This window comes from Anoplopoma fimbria, chromosome 15 (assembly GCF_027596085.1).
Source record: "Anoplopoma fimbria isolate UVic2021 breed Golden Eagle Sablefish chromosome 15, Afim_UVic_2022, whole genome shotgun sequence".
Classification (NCBI taxonomy): Eukaryota; Metazoa; Chordata; class Actinopteri; order Perciformes; family Anoplopomatidae; genus Anoplopoma; species Anoplopoma fimbria.
In genome coordinates, this window is record NC_072463.1 from 14,523,527 (window position 1) to 14,537,979 (window position 14,453).

A 14,453-nucleotide genomic window follows, 5' to 3' on the forward strand; every position below is an offset into this window, starting at 1 on the left:
TGAAAGGTTAGTTGTACTTCTGAACAACCCAAAGCTGAGACACCATGACGTTGATATTCATTTATTTTGCATTAATTGAAGGAAATTTCTTACAAATTTAACTTCAGAGAGCATTTTAATATCCATGCGCCCTATCATTAACCTTTCAAATAATGCACTTTACCACAATTTACAATTCACATTAGACATTACGTTGATGTTTTTATGGTAATAAGGCTGAATAACGTCTTTGTGCTTATGACTCACGCAAGTGATTGAGCCCAGAGTACAAAGATGAAAAGCAACGCTGCAAAGCATCTACCAAATAAAAATGCAAGTGTCATAATATCCATTTTTAGTGTGATTTCAAGTGTCCCTATCTTTGCAGAGAGAACAACACTTTTAAGAACTGACCTGGAGCAAAGCTGGTCTTTCCATAGAACTGGACTACACCTGTTCTCTGGCCTACCACCAGCACCCTCTCCCCCAGGCGCACCTCAGGGCCTCCAAACACAGAGCTACTAGCTGAATGGGTTCGGCTTCGAAGACCTTGGAAAGGTGAACAAAAAAAAAAAAGGTTTCACTCTTGTGATAATTTACTGCCCTCAATTTGATCCCATTAGATCTGTATAATTGGGAGAGAATCCTGAAATAATAGGGATCATCTTTCTAGTCAGTGTCGACACAATACAGTATGTATGATACAGACCTGCAGTAGTCAGTGCTGTGGTGTTGGGAGAAAGGTGGAGGGCCGGCGAGGTCGTGGGCCTAGGACTGAGAGAAGCACGCTCCCTTCGCTGCCTGGCGGGAAGTCGTTGCCTTGGCAGCGGACGAGGTCGGGGGCCTGGCGCATGCCGAGAGTCCAGTGAAGAGGAGGAAGAGGAGAGCGAGCGGGAGAGGACACCTGTGGAGGGAAATGACACAGAGGAATGAGTGAAAAGAAACACTTGGGACAGGTAATTAAAGGAAGGAAAAAGAACACGGTAGAACTGTTGCATCAAGGCTAATTGTGAATGCTGTTGTCCACTCTGAATCTAAAATCACGCGGCACAGACCGTGTGCCTCCCCTCTTAATACTGAACCCACCATCCATCAAGTCAGGCTTCTATCAGGGATCTTTGTAATTCTGTCCAAACAATGAATCTCAGCCTATTATTCATTTTGCCATTCTATTCTTCTGAATGTGACAGTGCCTGCAGCACTCAGATCCAGACAATTTTTAGAAATCCAAGCAGCTGCGTCACATGATTCTATGGCAGCGCAAATTTAAGTGAGCTCAATCTCTTACAGCAGCTCGTCCTGTTCTCGAGGTCCAATTAGGAGGGGGATTAGCATGTTGGCCCCTAACTTGAGGGAGTGAGATGGAGGATGGGGGGGAGGGATGACCAATTTCACTCTTAAGAAGCCATTTGGACGCAGAACCTCATTAGGCTTTTAACTTTCGCAGACCTTCACAGGCCATGAGTTCATTAAGTGCCCAACTCTTAGAGGCTAACTGATTAAATCTGTGCCAAAGTGCTTTAAGGCAAAAGGGAAGATTCAGCTACAAACAAAGTGGAACCCAGACAGTTATGGGCGAAGAAACATCTTAACCTTAGCCAGAAGTTGTTTTCAATGGTTAGCCTTAGCTAATGGGCCCCCCGAGCGTGGGCGATAATACACATAACAGTGGAAGCTGCTGATTTGGTCATTTTCGTTTCAGTTAATCAATTCTTCTTTCCCTTAATTGATCACTGGACTTGTGTGGATTTGGTGTCATGCATGATCACAGAACTGCCAGCATATTGTATTTTCAGGTTGAGAAAAATATCTGAAATTCAGATAATTTGAGTTTTACAACAATCAGATTTGATATTTATACATCTAAATTAGCTTTGATGACTATTGCAGCACTAATGGAGGATTCAAAGTACCAGTTTATATATATATATGAAAAGGCATTGATCTTCCTGTTGAACTACCCACAGATGGATTATGACGTTGGATTCAAGCATTAAGGTGCACTGGTTATCAGAGACAGGTGATGGTTGGGAGTGTGTGGAATGAAGATTTGAACCAAACCAAAGAGAGATTATATGAACTACTGCCCTTTTCTCTGATACACAGCACATTAAAGCCCACACAGATGGAGCTGCAGTACCTGTCTTTGTCACTGAGGCATCTCCTCCTGAGCCCTGGATGGGACCAGGTGGACTATTTAGATTATCATGGGGGTTTTTGACAGATGGAGATAAGCCTTTCCACCCACCCACACCCACAAGAAACAACGTGACTTCTTTGCAACACAGAGATCAATATTCATCTTAGTAAGGCAAGTAAAGTGCTCAAATTGGAAGATGATGATATAAATAATGTAAGATCAAAGTTTGGACAGTGTGAAAGTCACTTTGACAACCGAAATTATTCAATCGTTTTGATATGCTTTAGTTTGACAGTTGGACTTGGCTGAACCAGGACCTTTATAAATCTGTCAGTATAAATTCTGTTGTTGCTATATCTGTTATAAATGATCAACATAGATGAAGTGGTCTGCACATTATGCAGAGAGGCAGTTTATAGTTTGGAGAAACAAAGAGACTTACAAACTGAGAAGACCCAGTGATCACTGAGTGGCAGAGTTAAAGGCAGGGACAAAAAAGCTACAGTTAAAAGATAAAACACAAGAGCGAAGAACTGCAACTAAAAGGACCGCACGACACTGTCAAGTAGCGATGAAAGAAGAATTACTGAAAGGCACATTATTGATGGAACTAAGGCTGTCTCTTTTACTCCAATGCACACTAAAAACACTTAAATATGCTGAGACAAGCAGTAACACACACAAAAGCCCCAATGACAGCGATTACAAAAGAACAAAAAAGAAACTTCAAAAGGAATCTTGATACAGATTCAAATAGCATATGTTGAGAAAAACATTTCTTGCAGAAGAAAACATTATGTTCTTAACTAGTTTATAGCACCAACACTTAAATTGTTTGTTGACCTAAATTAAATCTACGATTAAACTGACAAAAGCCGTTTAGACTTTGTTCTTCAACAGCAATAACATCCACTAATCTAAACAGGTTTAAGGAGAAAATAAATAATCATTTCTAATGAGGATTTTAATCCATTTAAAGCATTTCACCTAAGTTTTTAAACTTTATATTCTCTCCATCTGAAAAGGCATTAGAAAGCTCTGCAATCAACCTGGTATTTATTGATTGCCATTTCGGCTCACATTTAGAGAGGGCTGGGAAACGTCCCCTCAGAGGCAGAGCTGTGTCTCTCCTTTGAACTCAAAAGACTACACTTCGACTCAGAATACCAAACACTTCTTGTCACTTGACCTTTAGCTTGCAGGGACCTCCTGGCTCCATCCATCCCTTCTATATACTGACCTTCACTTCAAGTGACAGACTGCAGCACATACTGAGGCTTTATGAATCAAGCTGTGGTGTCTTTTGTGAGCGTTGTCTGTGGTCCCGACCGCCCTTTGAGGCCCCAGCTACAGGTGACACGCTCCGATAGGGGCCAGCCTGGCATAACTGCTGTGTCTATCTCTGCTCGCTAGCCAGATGAGACAGTTGCACAATGACCCGTCTGATCCATAGATGCACTCGAGTGAGCTGTCTGCACTTGCCGATCCAATGGGACGCTAGAACGCCGGGTCGAGAGTTTGGGGCTGTAAATGGCTAACAAAGGCCCTGGAAAGTGTTTGGCAATGCATATGTCTGGTTCCTGGGTTGCATGGAGGTGCTGACACACACACACACACACACACACACACACACACACACACACACACACACACACACACACACACACACACACACACACACACACACACACACACACACACACACACACACACACACACACACACATACACACACACACACACACACACACACACACACTGCATGCCCACACATACACACTCACTCACTCACACCTTGTGATGAATGGCTGCCATGTTATTCAGCCCGTCTATGCCCTGGTTATTAAACCCTGCTTAATTGGACTATCAATCACAGAATTCCATAGGCCAGTTCTGGACGTGACTGGAATTTGGCACGCCTCAGTCCGCCTCCAAACCCTTTGAATATTACAGCACCACAATACAGCTGGAAACCCCAAGAGCGTGCGGGAACCACGAAAACCCACCAAGACCAGGTTTCTACAAAGTTCTGAAGTGAGCGGACTGTATTATGAGGGGACATTAGTCAGGAGCCGGGGACATGGGCATCCAAGGACTGTGAGAGCAAGGTCTTATCAGCAGTCTAATTTATGCATAGTCCTTTGGCACTGGTTCAGAATCCACTTTTCAAACGATTTAAGGAAGATTAATATGAAAGTCCAGATGCCCCAAAAAAATCCTGCCATATCGTGACATGGCTCATATGGGCTGGGAAAGTTGAGAAAGCCTGTTTTTGACACAAAAGAGAAGGTGATGGCCTCCTCTGGACACCGTGGAGTGACTCAGTCCCCCCCATTGTGGACTAAAAGCCCACTGTGTCAGTGTGCAGACTGTCAGCACAGGGATCCATTCTGGTATCCACAATGACTTGTGTTCCCACAAGGACTGCTATTAATAAAGCAACAACACAAAGACTTTTTAGTTCCATCAAACATATTTCTTTTCACTAGACTTCATACTGCTCATATTGACGACATATACAGTTACTGCATATTTAAGATTATGTTGCTTACTGATGCATTTAATACAATACTGTTACGATGACCCCTAAGAGAACGGATATTCTCTCCGCGAATATCTAACTGCCTAACTAGGATGATAACATAAGATCAAAGCGTGCAATATTACTAAATATGACTGCTGTCACTGTATACCTCGTCAGCTTTGTTATTAGTCAAAGTTTGCGGATAATCTCCATCATCTCACTTTTTAACCAAAAGCCACCCCTTTTGCTTGTAAGTAGTCCAGTGGCTAGCTGGAAAAACCTGCAATGATCTGGTTCATTGCCCCTAGCCCCTAACCCCTAACCCACAAGCAGGATGAACTTCGTCATGAACAGGGTGCCAAAAAAAATTTAGTTTGAGCAATTGCAAATTACATTACTTAGAGGATTGGATTACAGTTTTTGAGAATCCCCTCAATTGTTTATCTTTATTGCTTTTAGGAGAGTTTGTCTCTACTCTGAGATCCTCCATATTTCTAAGTGTGCCAATAAAGGTTCAGAATCAATCCAAGGTGTTTTCTGCCCATAATTCACACGGTGCTTTTGGAGAATGCTACGTCCCCTGGTTTAGAGGAACTTAACAGCCTTTTACTAATAATACATTGTGTTGTACCTGATGACTTCATAAATTATATAACAGAGGGAGAGGGATGGTTGAGGATCAGCAGAATATCAAACAGGATATGGACACTGTGGTAACCCAGTTAGTGGAAAACAGGATAACATTACCACCAATACTTCTTCAGCATGGCTTCACCAAGGTAACAACTGAATGGACAAGCACTGGCCTCTGTTTCTATTTGATGCAAGTGCTTTAAGCTTATGTCCCAAAATCCCTGCAGTGAGCGCACTTGGATTATTTGGTAACTTCATTAACTGGCAGGCAATATTAGGAAGCCGTTGATCAGACTGATATGGTTACTCTGAAATGTTTGTGTTTCTATGAGGTGAATGGAGTTCTTTTTTTTTTAATATACGATATGTGGTTTCTAATAATGTATCCACTGGTCTCCTCCAGGGGACTGTACATGAGATTACCTTTGACGTGAGGAAACAGTTGCCGCTGTAACAATTTTTCACCTGTGTTCACAAAAGGTTCACACATTTCTTCGCCCTCAGGGCCCTACAGGCTATCCAGTTTCACTGCCTTTGTGGTTTATGATACGACTTGATAATTTGTGCCAGAACTCTGAGGGCAAACTCATTCTTCCAATTTGCTCTGCCTCATGTTGACGCAGATAGAGCAGCGCTCGACCATCCCAAACTCGATCAGGAAACACTTAATGCATACGTGTCCTTCCTACATCTTGATTTGAATACAAAACTGGTCGAAGGCAGATTTTAAATATGCAGCAATGTTGGAAAGAGTTATGAGCTGTTTGCAAGTAGTTTTTTTTACCTGTGTTTATCTTGGAGGTGATGCGGGACATGTCAATGCGACGAGGGGGGCGTATGGGTGTCGACGTCTTTCTGGTGCTGCTTTTAGGTCGTTCCAACGGTTTGCTTATCTTAGAGAGGGGAGCAAAGATTCCTGTGACAAAAAAAAAGAAAAGGAAAGATTTTAACAATACAAGTAAGAAGATTATTTGGGATTAAAGATATACAGATAATAAATCAAATAAATAAAACAGCAAAAGACACAGCAAATGCTAACTTGAACAAAATTAACTAAAAGGACAAATCTAACTCCTGGGGTTAGATAACACTAAAAACCTGATTGCACCAATTAGGTCCTTTAAAGTCAGTAATGGTAGAAGTAATTAACGGAGCGAGTGGGTGAGTCAGAGGCATGACCTACCATGTTTGATCCGACAGGTGAAATACTGAACCCCTGCTACCGAGCCATCGTTCTTCCCCTCTGGTTTGTCCAGCTCCACTCCGGCCCACAGGCCTGCAGAGAACTCAGTGCTACCACAGAATCGCAGGCTTCCAACCTGCGTAGAAACACCATGATACACCACAGCAAGTCAAAGACAAATAGAAACACAGTGTGCAAAAACAAGACATGCAGCAACAGAGCTGGCCAGTGCACAGAGCAGAATGTGAAATTACACCTTCATGCGGTGCGCCATGTCAAGGGCAGAACCTCTATCTGAAACCAAGACTTCATATTGTGATGTGTCTGTTAACTAAAGCAGCAGTAGAAACAAACAATAAAAAAAAGGGGAAAACAGAGATCAAAGCATTAGACTGTGCAAGAAAGAGCAGGGAAGATAATAAGAAATTTGATTAGCCAATCTCTGCAACTTGCCGCACTGTGATTCTGTTCTCAGTGTGGCACAATAATCTAGTAATGGCTCTTTCCTTCAGAGCAAATGTCTGTCCAGGCTAGAAATAGTATAGAATAGCCACAAAAAAAACTATCACATAAATTGCATAGGGATTGTAAGGGACGTTATTAGATAGCACTGGGGAACTGGTAAAGGTGGCCAGTGTTTTTCTTTCAGTCACCATTACTCTGTGATCAATGAAACCAACTCTGAACAAAAGAGGATACTACTGTATACTGTACATCCACAATGAGGAGGGTAGAGTTTTGTCAGACAAGCATTCATCAAAATCCTTTGTTCCATGATCCTGAAGGTTGCAACTGAGTAAGCTGGACACTCATTAATACCTGACAAACATTGATATGGCTCCTTCAGAGAGGCTGGCCGTGATAGACAGAATAAAAGGTCACCAGATGTTAAACATGTACTTTATAGTGCACTGTACTTCTCTAAACGCTAGTTAGAGCTTACAGTATGAAAGGGAGACAAGTGTCTTGTTTCTTTAATGATTGATGCTTTCATTTTATCCTCAGCTGATTCCATTATTTAGCATTTTTCTCCAAAATGTGTACAGTTATTAACTACATGAGTCCAAGCAGTTAGGCTAATGCAAAACTAATGGTGGGTAAAAGGCCACCCTTACACGACGCACTTACACCAGCAACATCATTTGTGAGAATAGTTCGCCATCTCTACCCAAACCAACTGTCGCTGATTTTTTTTTTTTTCCCCAATTGTACTTACTTTTAAATGAACGGATCACTTCTTTCACTTTCATGTGCTGTTACATTAATGCTGATGGGCAAATCTTAAAATAAGGTTGTTCTTCACCTGAATTCAGTGAATTTGTACTTGTATGTTGTACATTACTCGGGACTGCAGGCCACAACATTCAGCAAAGTGTTCACAGGCTGCCACTGCAGGGAGCCTGAATGCTGGCAAAACATCCCGATCACCCCCGTAGCAGAGTTTTCTTTGACCAAGGCACGCAATTTAAACATCAATATCACAATTGATCGCGGCCATTCAATTGTGGAAAGTCCAAATCTTGATGGGCTTTAATAATGGATTCATTTTGCAGCCCTAACTCGGAGTACAAAAAGGCACTGTCCGATTTAATTAGCGACTTTTGTCAGGATGTCTTCTTAAAAAAATTGGAATGATAAAAGAAGTGTCTTATGCCAGAGGAGTCAAGGAAATCAGAACACTGTGTACAACAGTATGACTGAACAGTAACTGTACCTACTGTCATTTGTTGGTGAGCTTGCAGGGAATAAGAGCAAACTGATGAAATGGCACTGAAATGAAAGAGATGTCACACTGCAAAATGAGTGTTTGACTTTCAGAGGCTGACTGAGTGGACTTTTTCAGAGTGACAGCACCGGGGTGGATATTCTAGGTGCACTGTGTAGCAGTCGTGCTGAAGGACTGACATCTGAACATTTGAACCCCCAAGGCTCAGGAATCATGTAACATAATGTCAACTACCAGTTCATGTTATATAACAAGGATGGTTTGTCTCCAGTCCAAAGAGAGGAGATGAAAAGTAAAGAAACACAACTGCATTTTGCTTTGGTTTTAACTCTGGTTGTTATCATGCTGCGTGCTTAACGGCACAGCACAAAGAAATATTGCGAATATGTCAGCACTCGACAACCGGTGCCAGAATCAAAAGTACAGAACAATCTTAGCAGGAGGGAAACCTAAATGTGTCCATGTTTGAAGATTGAAAGTGGAAAGAGCCATTTTCAAGAGCAGAAAAGTTCACATTTTTCCACCGATATGGTTCAGAAAACAAAGTTTGACTCTGTATTTTACCCAAAGGGTGATGGTGCACAAGTGAAAAATAATAATACAGTTGTGTTTAGTATAAGTGATGCAACTCCCAAAGTCACACTGTAGATTAGAGTCAACTTTAGGGAGTTCACGTGTCCATAAAACTTACAGGCTTTTGGTCACATGACTCATGTATTTGGGGTTATTGGCAAAGTCAACTGCAATTTATGAGAGATGTCTGGTGATTTTAACAGTGGATGTGTCTTTCACCTGCTTTTTTGGATCAATAGGCACATTCAGGGTGGACTGGGCCCATGCTGTCAGCCTGATGACTAAAGGCACACATCCGTCATTGGAAAAAGGCCGGTTTTGGTAAATTTAGCGCTGATTTCTGGGGCTTTTCATTGCATTTTGGAGCAGGAGCACCGTGAAGCAAACTGTCAAAGTTGAATTGTGCCGTAAACGTAGTGAGAAAATTGCAAATTATTTGACCTGTGGGTCTAGACGTCCACCACTTTCAAAGCGTGCTTCTTGTCAAAAGGATTACACATGGCTTACAGCACCACACTGGTGTTGTAAGCCACGTGTTAGGTTGAGCAGCCACAATAAAGGATGTCTTTGCATTACATGAAGAAACCGAGCAAAAAAAATTGGTTGTTGGATGAATATCTTTGCTAAATTCAAAGGTAAAAACTGATTTAATAAAACTGAAAGAAAAGGTTCAAGAATCAAAAAATGAAATGAAAAATAATCAAACTAACCAGCAGCAAAAGCTGAAAAGCCACCAGTGTAATCAGGCGTGTAGATCATATGTGATGCACACAAAGAGTTAACTGCATGCTTTAAAAGGACATTTTAAAAACAAATACTGTACACTGTGACCGGTCAACAGACTTGAATGAGATGCTGGTATTTGACTACTTCATTGTATCCATTTGTTTACACTTTATTAGCAATGTTGTAACACTTGCACTTTTTAAACTCTTAACACTACCAGACATTTCACAAAATCACAATTGGAGTTGAATGAACTCAAACATGTTCAGATAAATGTTGATGATATGCCAGAGTGAACTGTCAAACATAACCCTGAATTCTGGAAGAATGCCAAAAGAGTGTTGCTTAGCAACTGGAAACTATTTTCCACTTGGTTAGGGGCTGAAATAATTGTAGAAAAATTAACAAAAGCTCCCATTTGTTTAGCATAAACCACAGCACAGCTGCATGAATGTTATGTGGCTGCAGGCTAGAGGCCTATTGTGTATCAATCGCTTTTATGTTATTTCTTTACTGGCCATTTGTGCAGTGCATTTATATTTTATGTGGCATTGTTAGTACAGTAGGTGTTTGTAAAATACATGAAATGAATCAATAATCCCACGAGTAATAATTCAACTCAAACCATTTTATGCACATGAGCAAATAACATTCTGCTCAGTGCCACAGTAACTAGATCTGTGCTGTGTGGGCATTAGTGAGTCTGCTACCCCTCCTGTAGTTCCTCTGTAGTCATACACAGAGAAAAACATTGCTAATGTGAACATTTGGATAACCGCAGGGACTTGAGTTCAATCCCATATGCAGGATGGGAAGCTGGTGAGGGATGATGAACCCTGTCACTGAACTAGAGACTCATGCTGACTGGTCTGGCTTCAGTACTAAGGAGGGGGTTGATTGGAATAGCATGAACATGCCCACGCTTTCAGCCCTCTTGGTGAAAAATGCATGTACCAGTGCTACAAATGTGTAAGGTCAGTGTGGAGCTCTGTTAAGATGAGCTATACATCTTTACACTTAGCACAATGTAATAATTGCAGAATTCGCTCACTGCTGTTAGGAGTAACTGGAGAAGTGTCGGCTCATTTGAATTCAGCTAATCATCAGGTTGGGGAAGCTTCCCTCTACCGTACCATTTGACACATATGACAAATGAAAAAGGTGGATATTACGATTGTTCTTGCCTTTTGATAGTGACCTACCACACACCTTCTGTCCAGCAATGACCACGCGGTCCCCCAGTCGGATCCCCATGGTGGCGAGCTGTATCCTGGCCTTGTCAGAGAGAACAGGTAGGGATTGGACTTGCAGTGTGAGAGGCAGAGGGGAGCTGGGTCTGGGTAAAGCCTGTCTCAGCAAAGTCCGGAGCTCCTTGGCCACGGCTGCTGCATCCGCCATCTCCAAAGGCATGTCGAGGGGGTCAGGCACCACGTCTGCTGGGCACTGCCCTTTTACATTCTGCAGGACGAGACGAGGAAAAAGCACAGAAGATGCGATGATAAAATGTTGAATAATAAGTGGAATTCATCCCAACAATTGTTTTATTTGCCAGCATGCCACGTAAACGTTATATAAATGATCGATATCAAGTGCGGTATCAACCTCATTTATGCTGCAAGGACATCAAAAAGTTAAAGTTTTACTATTGCTCTCATTATACAAAAGTTCAGTGACCATTTTTGTAAAGAGGATGCTGGGCTTGACAGAATCTTTAATCTTATCTGTTCCCAGAACAACAACCCCCCCCCTCCGAGTTTCAAAGCAGCTGATCAGCAGGCACACAACATGGAAGTGCAGACCAGAGGCAGTGAGAGTTGAGACAGAGTCAGCAAGCCCAAAGTGTAAGTGAAGGTAGAAGGCTGTGGAGGCGTGACGGACGAGCGGACTTCTTCCCGCAGCACTGTGCTGGATTAACTAGGGCGGCACTCGTGTTCGCCATCCCTTCCAGCAACAAAACGAGTGGTCTTTGATTAACTTTAAAAAAAAAAAAAAAAGAGTTTGCCTTTCATTGCCAAGGCCTGTTGTTCAAATTCACTGAGCTAGTGTACACACCACTTAATCTGCAGCTGTGATTTAAGTGAATGTGTTTGTGCTGATTTATGTGCGGTATTTTGTCACACTATGTTCTGTTTAATGTTGTTCTTCTATATTTTTGGGGCATTGAAATTATCCTTCATTTTTTTTACAATATGCAACTCATCAGACTTGCAGACGTGTGACGAATGGTTTTGCCAACTACATAGCAGCCCCACACTGCGTCTACAACAGTAATTAAAGGAACGGGTGCTAATTTCCTTAAAAACGATCCAAATAAAATCCTCGTGCCATTTGCCAGTTACTCTCTCGTACATATGGCATGGCATGTGAGGATTGTAATAAGATACATTTGAAGATTTTATTTTCACTGAATGATGAGGTTATAGAAAAGTTGGATGATTAACAGCAGTCCTGCAATGACTACTGTCTCTTTGGCAATTTAAATTATGTGGATTATTTCAAGGCTGTACTGAACTGCTAATGTTTTGTCCAATATCATTTACGTATATGAAGAGGTCATTGTATTTGAAAAATCTCTCAATATAGTGCAATCAAAAAAAATAAAAAAAATAATCCATAAACTGGTGTAATCTGAACACAATCAATACTTTAAATGATGCTGCAGTTGAGAATTTAATAATTTCTTATCCAGACATTCAAACTGAAGACTGATGCAAAAATAACCCCTCAATCAACCTCTATAAAAATGTAGTGGCCAAATGCCAAATAGTAAGCATGCATCCAAGAGAAAGCGTTGAAAATTGTGGACACGGACCCCAAAAAACAACGCAAATGTAGCGAGGTGAAATGCCAGGCGGTCAAAGCTCGTTTTAGAACTAGAGTGGATCTGTGGTTGGCTTACACCCACTGGCGAGCGCTGTAACCCTATTTGAGTCGGGGAGGAGGGGCTAACTTTAACGTTGTTTCTACAAACCGCTATTGTCATATCCTACTCATTGCGCCTTTAACCTTCCTTAGTTCAATTCAAGAACAGCCATGGAAACAAGAAGCAGCTACTTGTAAAAGAGGATTTATTCAAAAAAAAAAAGGCATGGATGATAGAACTCAACTTAAATGTTTTCTATTGAATTAACTTATAGCTCATGGGGGCTTTTTCCTGACAGAGTTCACTCTACCCACCAAAAGATCCAGCACATACTAAAACAGTGGCTCAGTTGAAATCTGGAACATGAAAAATCAAGTGCGCAGTCCACAAAAAAAAAAACTTGCAACTAAAAGAAAGTACAAGGAGTTGCTATAGCTTTTAAACCATAAGATTTGTGATAAGGGAAGCATGAAAGGCCAGCAACATTTCTTTTTTTTCATCCTTATGAAACAATCCACTGCTCAAATCCAAGGTTTGTTGTGACGAATGTCTGCTGCGTCAGAGAAGGGGAATATCAAATTAAAACACTTCCCGGTCTGACCTTTGCACAAAAGCAAAAGAGATTTTAAAAACTGAATTTCTTGGCTCTGTTCTCGTGCCTTATACTCCACCGCCAGCCACCACTGACATTTTTCAAAATGCAACTGACTCAATTTGGTAGGTAAAGTTTTCAAGTACATCACAAATCAATGAGCATGCCAATGCTATATGGTGCAGACAAACAGGGCTGATATCGATGTAATGCTTTTTTCCTCTAAACTACTTAATTTAAGAAATACTGGTTTTACATGTTCCAGGCATTTGGCTCTCTCTTTATACGTTTTGTGAAAGAAAAAAAAAAAAGTATAGTAATTGAGTATACTCAGTATTATTACTTTAAACACCCACATGATGGGTCTATACTTCAACTAAAATGGGTGGGGTCATAGGAAACACATCGGCCCTTTCAAACTATGAAGACGGTGTCTAGGGTGAAAAAGGGAGTGGCAGTATCAAAACTTGTCAAAACAGATGCAACATTTCTCCAGGGATAATTGGAAGCGAAGACTTGATAACCCTTAAATATTAAAGCAGACAGAAATGAATCTCCCCAAAGAGGAGTTTAATCTTTTGCTTGGCAAGATAAGGAACAAATTATTTTTCCGATGCAGAAAATCCCTAGATAAAAGGGTTAAAAAACTAAAACAAGGAGTTCATATCAACCACAGCTCTGAAGCTCTGTATTCACAAACGAAAAAAATCTAGAGCCTCTGCACTCTGCACTTAGATTATGGTGCATAGTGCTTTGGTGACCTCCAGTGGGAAAATTAGTACATACAAAAGAACAGGCACCATTTTGTTCAGAATCTACTGGAAAAAAACATTTGATATAAAAGATAATGGCACATCAAGACATAAAAATGTTGGTATGGGTAGAATTTTTTGATAGAATTTAAGAGTCTATGATAGGACGTATAACCTTGATGCCACCTCACCATCTACTGTTCAACAAACCGCTCAGCCAAGGCTTTAAACTGAGAGGCACAAGGCAGACCGACAGAGAGATGTTCAAGTGGCAGATCTATTAAAAATATGTCGGGATTTTTGAATTGCAAACTATTGCCTTTTTAGAGTTTTCTGCCAGCTGAGTGAGAAAATTTCAAACAGGAAATATGCACAAAAACAGGCTGACTATCTGAAACGGAATAAATGTGAGACCTCAGAGAGAAAATGAAAGACTGCAATCTGTTGTATTTTTAACTGAGCATAAGGACTTCCTTGGCAAAGGTCTCCTTCAAATCAAACCTATTCTGTAATGCAGTATAATATGAATACAATAAGTGCAACAGGCTAATACGAATACAATAAGTGCAACAGAATAATATGAATACAACAAAAAACTAATCTTTTTTTTGCCCAATTATCCAAATCCATGATGATTTTCTTCATTTATTATTCGGCATAGATTTTCCTTTCAGACAAGCAAGTTTGGCTATCGGGCAGTAAAACATTTCAGCTACTTGCCTGAAGCATTAGTATTTGAATACTCTGGGGTTTTGGATGGCT

At 41.0% G+C, this 14,453-nt stretch overlaps 1 protein-coding gene across 1 annotated transcript in view; it reads right to left on the reverse strand.

Moving 5' to 3' along the window:
* Positions 1-14,453, reverse strand: part of LOC129103156 (CAP-Gly domain-containing linker protein 4-like) — a 35,985-nt gene that overhangs the window by 10,955 nt on the left and 10,577 nt on the right. Inside the window, exons 7-11 of the mRNA XM_054613460.1 lie at positions 10,694-10,942; positions 6,460-6,595; positions 6,061-6,192; positions 689-883; positions 394-528 (exon numbers count right to left, since the gene is read on the reverse strand). Coding sequence (XP_054469435.1) covers positions 394-528; positions 689-883; positions 6,061-6,192; positions 6,460-6,595; positions 10,694-10,942 — 847 coding nt within the window. The remainder of the gene's footprint in view (positions 1-393; positions 529-688; positions 884-6,060; positions 6,193-6,459; positions 6,596-10,693; positions 10,943-14,453) is intronic.